The sequence below is a fragment of the Geotrypetes seraphini genome, chromosome 17, assembly GCF_902459505.1.
Source record: "Geotrypetes seraphini chromosome 17, aGeoSer1.1, whole genome shotgun sequence".
Classification (NCBI taxonomy): Eukaryota; Metazoa; Chordata; class Amphibia; order Gymnophiona; family Dermophiidae; genus Geotrypetes; species Geotrypetes seraphini.
Window position 1 is genome coordinate 11,771,675 of NC_047100.1, and position 13,458 is coordinate 11,785,132.

General features: G+C 44.3%; 1 protein-coding gene across 1 annotated transcript in view; it reads right to left on the reverse strand.

Moving 5' to 3' along the window:
- FAM120A (family with sequence similarity 120A) overlaps positions 1-12,368 on the reverse strand; it is a 126,126-nt gene extending 113,758 nt beyond the window's left edge. The window contains exon 1 of the mRNA XM_033926005.1: positions 11,459-12,368. Within this exon, the coding sequence (XP_033781896.1) occupies positions 11,459-11,932 (474 nt within the window). The 5' untranslated portion in view covers positions 11,933-12,368. The remainder of the gene's footprint in view (positions 1-11,458) is intronic.
- Positions 12,369-13,458: the final 1,090 nt, after the last annotated feature.

A 13,458-nucleotide genomic window follows, 5' to 3' on the forward strand; every position in this document is an offset into this window, starting at 1 on the left:
GGTAGAAGGGAGCAAAGAAACGTTGAAATCCAGGGATTGTGCAGCTGAGAGCTCTGCAATAAAAAGGCACAGTGCATCAACATCACAAACACCGGCGGAAAAGTGCCCTGAACAAACCCTGCTGGGCCGGGCCCAACCATGAGTAAAGAAGAACTCGACCGCGCTTCTCCAGCGCGGGGAAAACCCAGACTCGCTAGCCGGCAAACTCAAATCTTCGGCTGCAGCGTCTGCACACCCAGCGGAACACAGCCCCGATGGTGTTCGGCGCTTCCCACAGCGCAAACACCACTTAACTGCCTCAGTTGACATTTTTTATTTTATTTTTTTTAAGGCAAAACACCAAGCAGGAGAAAGCCCGATGAACAACGCACCCTACACAGTCAGAAACAATCTCAAGCAGCATCAGACACCCGAGAAAGAACAACCTACTCACCACAACACTTCAACAAGACTCAAACAGGAGAGAAGTCACGGTTGGCAGTTGTAAGCTGACAATAAAGTACAGCACAGCTCCACACTGTGAGGTTCTCTTTTTTTTTTTTTTTTTGCTACCCAGGAAAGAAGAAAATTAAGAGCCCAAAATAAACCCCTCAATCCACTGGAGGAGAGGGTGGATCAGGGACCTGGGGGGGGGGGGGGCCTCAGGTGTAACTCACAAAGCTGGCATCGCTCAGCCAGTCACCCCTTTCTACCTGAAGAGAAATAGTCAACAGAAATTAATATTCCTCAGAATTTCAGTAGGCACAGCCAGAATTCAGGAGCTAGATGGATAGCGACCAACCCCTGCTGGGAGAAAGAGAATACTGGATATACAGGAGGAATACCAACCTATAAGACCACCTGTTAATCAGTTTCTCTATCTCCACCTGCTGGTCGATGTGTGCTATCCCACTGTTCTCTGGATTCATCTGCTGCTGTGCTAAGGAAGGTTGGAGATTTGGTTATCTATTTTTGCTGCTTGAGCGGCTAGGAGGCCATCATATAGTTTTTTCCGTTTAACTTCTTTGATTGGCAGGTGTGAGTTTTCCTATGTCTGGTTGAGGTGGTTTGGATGAGGCGGTTGTTCAAGTAAGTTGGGCTATCTCTGTTTAAAGTTTTAAATAGTAGAGAGTAGAATTTGAATAGTATTCTTGCTGGAATTGGAAGCCAGTGAGAGTTGAGGTATGCCTCTGTGATGTGGTCGTGTTTCCTCAATGAGTAGATGAGTCTTAGAGCTGTGTTTTGAATTATTTGTAGTTGTATTTGTAGTTTCAGCACCGAGTCCCTCCTAGTCTCCTTAATTTCAAAGGTGCAACAATTACATGCTCAAAACAAATTTGCTGTTCTTCTAAAGTTTGATCTCTCCGCGGCTTTCGACGTCGTGCACCATGACATATTAATCTACCAACTTTCTGAGATAGGAATAGACTCCTTTGTCCTAAAGTGGTTCTCAAACTTCCTTCGCGCGCGTTCCTACATTGTCAATACAAACGGCTCCAAATCCGCTCCGTGGTCACCATCCTGTGGTGTCCCACAGGGCTCCCCCCCTATTCTCTTCAACATGTACATGACCTCCCTGAAGCTCCTCAAATTAACCCCCCTTGAAACAATATACACATACGCAGACGACATACTTATCCTCCTCGAAACTGACCAGAACCTCACAAACCTCCAAGAGAATATAACTTCATGCATAATGAGACTTCACGCATGGTCCCTCTCTGTACAGATGAAATTAAATGAATTTAACACAAAATTACTCTGGCTCGGCCCAAAATTATTACACCTGCCCACCCTCTTCACATTGCCCACAGGCCCTGCTCTGCACCTTTAATTCTCAAGCAAGGTCCTCGGCATCACTATCGATTCCTCCCTCTCCCTCAACGATCACCTGAATTCCCTGGCAAAATCATGTTTTTTCAGCCTCCACATGCTGAGGAAAGTAAGATCCTACTTTCACCAACAACATTTCACCGTCCTTGTACAATCCATCATCCTATCCAAACTCAATTACTGTAACGCCATTTATTTAGGCCTAACAAAAAAAAGTCTTCGCAGACTCCAACTTATCCAGAATACTGCAGCCAAGCTGATTTTTGCTAAACGAAAATTTGATCACGTCTCCCCTCTACTTACCAATCTCTACTGGCTCCCAGTACTTTCCAGAATTCATTTCAAATGCTCCTGCCTGGCCTTCAAGATCATTCACGGCATCCTTCCGCCCCTAATCCCTCTATCCTTCCTCGTCCGGACGCCTGCCACCACCAGATCCGCTCACAGATATAAACTATCCTTCCCCTCTCTACACGGCATCCTCCACGCTGGCAAACTGGGAAGATCCCTTCTCTCCAAAATCACAGGCCTTTGGAATGACCTCACTGTCCCGCTGCGGAACCTGGGCTCCCTCCAACTTTTCTGAAAACAACTGAAAACCTGGCTCTTCTCTAACATCTAACATCTCTTTCCCCTGTCCACATCCTCCTCTATTCACATGCTCTTGTAAATCTTTCTCCTCTCTCTTCCTATATTTTTAAACTTTGTAAACCGTGTCGAGCTCCACTTCCGTGGAGATGATGCGGTATATAAACTTAAGGCTTAGTTTAGTTTAGTTTGTTTTGTTATTATAGCAGGGCACGGGAGATAGAGGATGTTGCAATAGTATTAGTGATTGTACTATGAGCTGAAATTGTGTTTTCTCGAATAATTTTCTGACTTGTCTTAAGTTTCTCATAACTGCGAATGATTTCTGTATTGTTTTATTGATTTACGGTTGCATGGTGCAGCATCTGTCTATTGTTATTCCTAGTAGTTTTAGGGTGGGTTGTATGAGGTAGTTAATTGCGTTGATTTCTATGTTGGTTGGGGTTTTGTTATTTTCGAGGAGGATGAATTTTGTTTTGTCTGGGTTCAGTTTCAGTTTGTGATCTTTCATCCAAGTCGCTACTGTTTCAAGTGTTTGGTGTAATGCGTCTGTCATGGAGGGCTTTGGTTGATCAAAAGGTACAAGAATGGTGATGTCATCTGCATAACTGTAGGAAGATAGGCCTAGTTTGTCCAGGTGGGCACCGAGGGAGGCAGTGTAGAGGTTGAAAAGAGTAGGGGATAGTGGCGATCCTTGGGGTACGCCACAGGGGTTTGACCAAGTTTCTGATTTTTCTTTATCTGATTTTACTCTGTAGGTTCTGGATTTTAGGAATCCTTCGAACCATGAATATACTTTATCTGTGATACCTATTGTGTTCAAAATTTGTAATAGGGTGTTATGGTCCACCAGGTCGAATGCAGCGGTCATGTCCAGTTGTATGAGCATTGTTTTTTCCCCTGTACTAAGGTGTTGTCTAGCAGTGTCCATGAGGGGATCCTAGTAGAGTCTCTCTGCTGAAGTTGGCTCTGAAACCGGATTGCTTGGGGTGGAGTATGTTGTGGTCTTCTAGATAACTGGAGAAGAGTCTGGCTACTAGCCCTTCTATTATTTTGGCATATAGTGGTATGGAGGCAATGGGTCTGTAATTGGATGGTTGGTCCGTTGGTCCTTTAGGGTCTTTTAGGATCGGGGTGATGATGATTTCACTGAGTTCAGTTGGGAAGATGCCATTTGTGAGCATGGTTTGTATCCAATGTAGGAGAAGGGCTCTGTATTTTAAAATGGAGGACAGTGATTGAGATCACATGAAGCATGGCTGTACTTTTTGTTGAATTCAGGCCATTGTATGTTGGGGAATTGGGACCATGTCCTGTCTGCTGCAGTTGAGTCTTTATCTGTGGGATGTACTGTGAATTCCATAATGTGGGTTTTACGTCCATAATGCGGGTTTTACATCAGCTGGTTGTCCCTCTTCGCTCCTATCTCTGTCTAGAGTAGTAATGACGCACTTTGGGTTATTGATTTAAATATTCTGCAAGCGGGTGGGTGTAATCCTTAGCAGGCCTCCGTCTTTGAAGTTCTTCCCTGAGTAGCCACCAACAGGTACTTAGTTTTCATACATAATTGATTTAGGAAACCTTTATTGTGATTTGTATTATAGAACTTTGAAAGCATAAAGCAGACTTTATTGAGATTTAGCTATTTGTTTTCTGTGTTTGTACATATTTTAGTTCTTCCCCCTCCTGACGAAGCAAAGCGAAACCCGGGTCGAGGGGTTGATAGTTTTAAGCACTTAATAAGGGCTTGACACAAAGTAGCAACAATTGGGATGGAAACCGCCGAACCTTGCATTGCTTCAGTCTACAGCTACTAACATTCTAAAGCTAAATAGTCTCTGTGGTTTGGAATGTGATTTCAGTATAGTACCGTATTGAACACAGAGGTATTATATTTATTGAACTCCCCGATCTAAGAAAATTTGATAACTTCAATTAATACCAAGTTAGTAAAAGAAACCTTTCAAATGTAAACCTTCTAGGGACTGGACAACATCTACTAGAGATGTGCATTCATTTGAAATGGCATGGGAAATGTCAATATAATTTCCCAAGTCATTTCAGAACGTGAGCATTCTTTCCCAATAGCTCATGCATGCGTGCATTATTCTCACATGGATGGATGGTTGGAAAAGCAAACGCATCCTGTTTTCTGAAAACAGGAAAAATAAAAACTCTTTAACAAAATGAAAATTCATGAATACTATAGAAACAATTTTCATGGTTGCTGCTCATAGGAATTCTATAAGCATCAGAGCATTTACCGTGCTGAAAACCTCCAGCGCAGCTTGATAAAAGTAGGCCTAAATGAGTAGCAGCGTTGTTTAGAATTGCCAGCACGTGCTGATAATAAAAAGCAGGTAGACTTTTAGTCAATTTTATTAATTTTTTTTTTTTTTTTAATTCTCTACCGACAGCGCACCTCCTTACTGCCTACACCTGGGGAAGAACACTTCCACCTTGGAATACCATTGCCTGAATGCAACTCATTTTCAGGCAGTCTTCACACAGTTTTCTCTTGTACATATTCACCTGGGGTATCTTGAAAACAAGATCAGTTTGCAGCCCTCCACACCGTTAGAAACCCCTGGATAGTCCTTCATCCTAATTTACAGTCAAAAGGGCCTATGTCTACATGAAACTCAACTATACCATGTTTTAAGTTTATATATATGATATTTTATTTATTTATTTATTTAGATTTATATCCCGTCCTCCCAGTAGCTCAGAACGGTCTACAAGTAAACATACACAATGGAAGTAATTAGACAAATAAGATGTACAATAGGTTTAAATGTTTGGACATACAAGACTGTGCAGTATTTAAATACAGGGGGTATACGGCAAATTAGGAGTAGAGTTTAAGTATAAGCAGTTTAGTTTAGATAAGTCGTTTAGTTTAGTATAAGTAGATTAGTTTAGTACAAGTTATTTGAGTTTAGATACAATTTATCGGAGTACAGACTAAGAGAGGACTATACTGAAATTTAGGGAGAAGTTAAACAGGGGAGAGAAGAGAGAGGTGGGGTTTAAGGGGGGGGCATAGACTGAGGGAGGGTCTTTACCATTTTACGGAATGTCAATAAAGATATCACTATTCCCAAATCTACTCTTTATCGTAATTAGCAGGGTGCTATAATCTGACAAAAGTTCACTGTAAAAACCCAGTTAAGTTAAGCTCCAATTACAGATCACCTTGTAATTCTGAGAAGCACAGTTTCTAAGGAATCAGACAAGCATAGTAATACTCTAACAGCTTGCCATCTCTCCTCCTGGAATTTAAGGTTTAAAAAAAAAAAAGTCTTTGTAATTGCTGCTAGTTTCAGAATACCGGTAACTTCTATTGAATTAGTCAACATTACAGTGAGCTCTACATTGCTCTCGGTCTCTAAAAAACATTATGAGGTCCTTTTACGAAGGCATGCTAGCCGATTTAGCATATTAGCGCATGCTAAACGCTAACGCATCCATAGGATATAATGGACACATTAGTGTTTAGCGCGCCAAATTGGCAGCGCGCCTTCGTAAAAGGACCCCTATATACTTTATTTGTACCCTCCAGGGATTCAAGACAAAGTTAGACAAGTTCCTGCTGAACAAGAACGTGCGCAGGTAGGGCTGGTCTCAGTTAGGGCGCTGGTCTTTGACCGGAGGGCCGCCACGTGAGCGGACTTGCTAGGCATGATGGACCCAGCAGCGGCAGTTCTTATGTTCTCAAGTGGTATACAAGAAGCAAATTTTAAATGCTGCTGGTAAAATGATTAAAAGCATTTTCAAGCCTTAAAGATATCACAAGACCAAATGGGAAGGAGTACAGAAAAAAGTATCTACCGTTAACTGTCATAAAACACTATAAAATCTTGAAATAAATCAGAAAATCATTGAAAACATATTTTTTTGCTTGGTAAATTTGCACAATGATTTTGCTAATTTTTGTATTAGTGATCGTTAATGTTAATTTACTGTTATTATCACTGTATTTGTTATAGTTTCCCTCTTGTTGTTAACCACATTGAACTGCGAGGTACTGTGGTCTACAAATAAAGTTATTATTACCATCATAGGACTTAATGGTAACAGTGTCATTTTACCCAACAAAACTCCTTAGGAATTCAATAAGAAAAGTTTTGAAAATGTATTTTACTGCACTTAGAAATCACAACTTGAGCTGCTGATATGTAATCAATAATGAAATCCCCACTTAAATGGACGTCTACATAATTGCTGAAAATTGCTTCTAGTTTTAAAAACAAAACTTTTCATCCCTCAGGAAAAAAATATAAAAATGAAATAAAGAACTGAATTTTACCCAGCACAAAGGATAATGTAATCTTCAGTTCTTATGTTTTATTTACATTAAACCTATATAAGGAGGTGTACAGCAGTTCTAAATGGTTCATAGACAAAACCGCGGAAGACAAAGGCGCGCGCTGACAACTGAGCGCAAGACGGAGGTGCGCGCCGAAGAAAATGACAGTTTTTAGGGGCTCCGACGGGGGGTTTTGTTGGGGAGCCCCCCCCACTTTACTTAATACAGATCGCGGCGGCGTTGTGGGTGGTTTGGGGGGTTGTAACCCCCCTCATTATACTGTAAACTTAACTTTTTCCCTGTTTTTAGGGAAAAAGTGAAGTTTTCAGTAAAATGTGGGGGGTTACAACCCTTCAAACCCCCCACAACGCGGCACGATCTGTATAAAGTAAAGTGGGGGGGTTCCCCCACACACACCCCCGTCGGAGCCCCTAAAAACAGTTATTTTCTTTGGCGCACGCCTCCGCGCTGCGCTCAGTTGTCGGCGCGCGCCTTTGTCTTCCGCGGTTTTGACCTGACACCGTTCTAAATAAGTAAGGGCCTCTTTTACAAAGCCATTTAGCACAGGGCATTGTGATAACTGCCCCAAAGCCTATAGGGATTTAAAGGGCTTTGGGGCTGTTGCCATTAAGCTTTGAAAAAAAAAGGGGGGTAAGTTAAGGTGTATAATTAACCCCCTCTTTTACAAAGCCCAATAGCATGGGCTGCTGCGGTAACTGCCCCGAAACCCATAGGGATTCAAAGGGCTTCAGGGCTTTTGCCGCACTGCTTTGTAAGAGGAGTAAATAAGACATTAAATGAATGAACAAAATCAACAACCTAAGCTAGATCTACTCTTTACAACTCTAGAAATGACAAATGTTCCTCCATTGTAACCCCCCATTCATAAATCTTTTGTAATCCGCCTTGAACCGCAAGGTAATGGCGGAATAGAAATCTCTAATGTAATGTAATGTTTAAACAATCATTATATATATTTATTTATTTAATTAATTAATTCGATTTATATCAGGTCCTCCACAAGAAGTCCAGAATGGATTACAGTGGTGCCTCGCATAACGGACGCCTCGCACAGCGAACGCTGCGCACAACGAACTTTATGTCGTGATTCGTACAACGGACTTCGTTTCACACAACGAAGTCGCCCGAGCTGCATCCTTCCGGGGTTCCTTCTCCTTACCTGCCCTGTCGCAGCACACAGCCGAACGGAAATCTTCCCGATGTCAGCGCTGACGTCGGAGGGAGGGCTTAAGCAAAGCCCTCCCTTCCTCCGACGTCAGCGCTGACATTAGGAAGACTTCATCTCTCGAGGAACCTACAGTTAGAGCGAAACGGAGACGCTCCGTTGAGCGTTTAATCATCAGTTGCCCTGGGCCCCGGATAAAAGCTAAGTACTAATAGCCAAATACTTTTTTGCTTTATAAGAATTGAGAAGTGTCTACGAGTAGGAAGAAGGCAATGGCGAACGAAAGAGGGGGGAGGGGGCGGTCCGCCTCGAAGAATGTGCACAGCTGGTCAGGTCCCCCGATCGACCGACAACAGGCCCGGCCGACAAACCTCCCTGCCCTGTAGCCGCGAATCTAAATTACCTCTTACAGCAGCTTCAATAATCCAGCTGCTGTAAGAAGGTAATTTAGATTCGCGGCTACAGGACAGGGAGATTTGTCCGACCGGGCCTGTTCTGTTGTCGGTCGGGTGCAAAAGCGCCACAAAGGTGGAGGCAGGGAGGGAGGAAAGGTGGAGTGGAGAAGAAAAGACGCTTAAGGGGGGAGAAGGCCCCTGAAAGCACATGTTGGAGCAGGGGATGAGAGGGAGGGAGAGAAGGGGAAATATTGGACAAGGGCAGAAGGGATGCTAAATCATAGGGTGACAGGCAGAGAGAACAACAGGAAAAAGAGTGGAAGCAATCTTGAACCCTGAGGGTGAGGGCAGAGAGAGGTGGTGAGATGATTGATCATGGGGAGAGGGACAAAAGGGAATAGAGATGGGATAGGAAGATAGTGGAAGTAAAAGGACAGGGAGATGTATGTTTTTAGATGTATCTAAATAAAAATAATAACAAAAAATTTATCTTTTTTATGTCATCTTAGCATATTTTATGCTGCAGAACGAATTATTTTTTTTTACATGTATTCCTATGGGAAAACGCGTTTCACATAACGAACGTTTCACATAACAAACTTGCTCCTGGAACCAATTAAGTTCGTTGTGTGAGGCACCACTGTACAAGGTAACATGCATAACAGTTAACAAACAAGACATATAATAAATTAACAAGACATAAACAACAAAATAAATATCAAACACTATGCAAAGTCTGCCAAATAGATTTAACCACATCATACTGGGTTGTAACAGTTCACTCCTTACAACTTAAGTTAACTTCTGCTCTCTATGCTAGAACCTGTTGTTTAAAACACTCGGAGGCTAATGCTCAAATTTGGGCACTAAAGTCTATAGTGCAACAACAGAGCAAAAAATAGCAAAGCTGTGCTCAATGCAAACTATAAATGTTGCGCATGGTTAGTTGCACTATAAAATCAAAGGTAGGATAGACGTGCGTGGCGCATGCACACAAGGATTTTGCAGTAACGCAGCGCCATAGAAATGATAAGTAGTAAGCGCAGCTGTTGTGCGCATGTCCAAACAAAACTAGAGGTGCAAGCACACTGATGCAGTTCTTTTAAATATGAGACTTTCAAAAAACTGAATAAATCGTATTTAAGAGCAGACAATCAGGCACCAATGTGCACTTTCACTTTTGCTCGGACACACACACACATTTCTCAATGTCAACATTTCTAACTTGCTTGCGCTTCCTCCCATTTATAAAAGAAGCCAAAACCTGTAACTCAGCGTGAAAACACCGACAAGAAATATTTTGCGCAAAAACCTTCAACACTGCCCCTGACCTGGAGAAACCTTTTCAACCTTACCTCATTAACATCCATTTAAATACAATTTATGGTCATCTTTAGTGCATGTTAGTAGCACCCGTGCTTGAGCCCTGAGCATTCAGAGAGGCTGATGCTCAAAATTGCACTAGTGTTAACGTGTTTCACAAGGTTTTGAATGCACGTTAGAAAGTCATACTTTATCTTTGGATTGGACCTTTAAGACCAACATATAGTCATTGGCGTTCTAGAATGTTACACCTTTTAACAATGGAAAGTCTGCAATTATCAGAATGGGACACTAGACAGGAAGACAATTTTTGACTATTTGGCAAACTAGCACACTTTGACACACTAGCAGTCGCATATTATTTAATATGTAATTACAGTTCTAAAATGGGGAAAAAAGGGGAGGGAATTGGGTATATTTGCTTTTAGTGATAATGTTTATTATATATTAATTCTGTAATTTTTGGGTTTCTTCTTGTATTTAAAATTATTATTTTTTTTAACTATTTTGTTTGTATTTGAAATTTAATAATATGATTTACATTAGAATGCTCAGAGGGCTCCAGCATGGGTGTTAACGTGCATGCTTAAGGAAAAAGGAAGAATAAACAAGTCCAAAATAAAACCTGAGTTTCAGTCTGAGGAAGCAAAAAACTGTCTGGCAATGATTACTGCCACTGGCCATTCCAGGCCAACTTCAATAAACTGTTTTTCCTTCTATTAACTGATCTGGAACAAGCTCCACTTTGCTTCATAGCATTCAACTGAAATGTCCAATATTTTCAACTGTTGCTCACAGTTGTTATACTCTAGGCTCCTCTGTTTCTGGAGCACTTAGCAGTCCAAAGACGAGACTCAGCCATTTTGGTACACTAAGACCCTCAGAAAAGGTATGTAGATACTTCAGGTGCATAAGCTCTGCTCCCAATGCTGTCCAATAACCCCATTTCAAAAGAGTTATTGTAAACAAGACCTGGATTTCAAACAACTCTAGGGCAGTGGTTCCCAATCCTGTCCTGTAAGACCACCAGGTCAATCGGGTTTTCAAGCTAGCCCTAATAAATATGCATGAGAGAGATTTGCATATAATGGAAGTGACAGGCATGGAAATCTGCTCCATGCATATTCATTAGGGCTACCTTGAAAACCTGACTGGCCTGGTGGTTCACCAGAACAGGGTTGGGAACCGCTGCTCTAGAGCAGGGGCCCCCAAAGTCCCTCCTTGAGGGCCGAATCAAGTCTGGTTTTCAGGATTTCCCCAAGGAATATGCATTGAAAGCAGTGCACGCACATAGATCTCACGCATATGCATTGGGAAAATCCTGAAAACCCAACTGGATTCGGCCCTCAAGGAGGGACTTTGGGGACCGACCCCCTGCTCTAGAGAATATATGGGTTCTGCAGCACGAATGGCAAAAGGTGGAATCGAGGACTGCAAAGACCACACTGCCCTAGGGATGCAAAGTCAAAAACCAGGAACTGACAGCTCCATGCCAACACAGGAAGAGGAAGAAGCCAGGCCTAGACTAGCCTCTTCTTTTCACGAAACAATTCAGGAAAGATTTCTGGAAAGTCACCTGCCGAAGCAAAGGAGAAAACGATAGGTAGGAAGAAGAAGAGCAAGTGGGGAATCTGCGGCTCGGGGGAAAGGAAGTTTGCAAATGCCTCTCAAAGTCCCTCCTCGAGGGCCGCGATCCAGTCGGGTTTTCGGGATTTCCCCCAATGCACAGGCACTGAAAGCGGTGCATGCATGCACATAGATCTCGCGCAGATGCATGGGGGAGGGAAATCCCGAAAACCCGACTGGATCGCGGCCTTCGAGAGATCCCCCCCGCTCAGTCTTTACCTTGATGTGGAAGCGGATGAGCGCCAGGCGGATGCAGTGCGCCATGCACACGGGCGGCAGGAACCAGACCTTGGGCGGCGGGGTGCCCTTGTTCTGGACGTGGCTGACGATCTGCTGCGCCGTCTGCCGCTCGTTGCCCTGCCGCTTCACCCACTCGTGCAGCCGGGCCTTCTCCAGGGCGCCGCTGAAGAAGACGAAGAGCTCGATGTTGCCGTGGTGGCAGGCCTTGGCCAGCGCCGCCAGGAAGCCCAGCATGTGGTTCCACTGGCCGCCGCTCACCCAGTCCGTGTAGAAGCCGCCGTAGAGCCGGTGCAGGCAGTTGTCGGCGTCGACCAGGAGGCGCAGCGGGGTCTGCGGGGGCCGCTGCCGGCCCCCTCCCACCAGGCTGCCCCGGGCCAGCTTCTGCAGCTCCACCGGCACCGCGGCGCCCGGGCAGTGCTTCTCGATGTAGTCCTGGAAACCGTGCACGCCCATGGTGCCGAGAAACGAGGGGTTAGGACGCCTACGCGGAAAAGGGAAAATGTTTAAAATATATTAAAAAAAAATGAAGCAAACGCTCCCCCCCCCCCCCACCCCCAATCGAAAACGAGCGCGAGATTAGAGAGGGTGCTGCAAAGTGAAAGCCCGGGCCTGAGGAGGTGGTGGTGGCGGCGGCGGCGGCGGGGGGGCTGCGCGCGAGTCCCGTCACGGGCGGGCGGCGGCGTTACTTGGCGGGGGGGAGCCGAGCGCAGGAGGTCGGGGGGCTCATGGCTGCCGCGGCCGCCATGTGCTGTCGCCTCACAGAGCCGCGGCCGAGGAGCCGTGCCAGCAGTCGGCGAGTCGCGCTGACGTACAGCCCCGCATAGCACAGGAAGCCGAGCGGCCGCCGACGGGAAGAGGAGGAGGAACCCGGGCCCGCCACCGCCTCCTTCCAACACACTCCCCCCCCCCTCCCCCTCGCAGCTGGGCCCGCGCGGCGGCGGCGGAGAGCGGCGCGCGAGCGGGCGGCCCCGCGAAAAGCGCGGGAGAGAGCGGGCGGAAGCCGCCTGGGCCCTGCGGCTTCGCGCGAGGAGAAGCGAAAAAATGTTTTTACCTCACTCCCTAGGAGGCTGTCGCTGCTGTTGTTGGTTTTTTTTTTTTTTCTCAAGGGTAGGTGAGCGTTTTTCAGAACTTGCCCACTACCTCAGTGACCTTATGATAAGAAGAATAAGAGGTAACTTGAAAACAAGCGTAAAAATGAGGGAGGGATAAAAAAAAAAAATCCATATGGCTCATCTCCCCCAAGGAAGGTTAAGATGGTGAAACCTTTTCACACTTTCATTGATCACCTTAAAGTATCACAATATATAACTAACGACTTCACAATATGATAAGTGCTTAATAGTGAACGCTCAGACCCACAACTATAACCCATATTCGACCAGTTACCAAGATAAGTTATTTTTGTTTCTCATTGAGAAGTTACTGGTGTTGTTAGAACTGTTGGTTCTATGGTACTGGTAGGAGAGACTGAACAAGCTATGATGGTCTCTGTACACAGCTACTCCGTGATTTTTGTGGGTCTGAGCACTTATCAGATTGTGAAGTTATTATTTATATATTTATGTATTGTGATACTTTAAGGCGATCAATGAAAGTGAAGATATTATACATCACCTTTGCTTATTAAACTCCCCTTGTTTAGTGAGTTTAAACCTTTTCACAACCACCTGACATTTTATAAGGATGAAGGTTTCCTATCACATTAGACACTATAAAATCATTTTTTTTTTCCATCTACCTCTCCCTCGTTCTCATGCCTTCACGGTCATTGCAGTTCACATATATTTTGATATGGTCATTCGTCTATTATGTATGTAGTGAATGCAATCTCCAGAACTGAACACACTGCTTCAAGTGGGACCTCACCAATAACTTATACAGGGATAGTAACACTTTCTTTCTGCTTCTGGTTATACTTCTATCTTGATCACCTAGCATCCTTCTGGTTTTGACCATCATCCTGGCATTGTTTTATCACC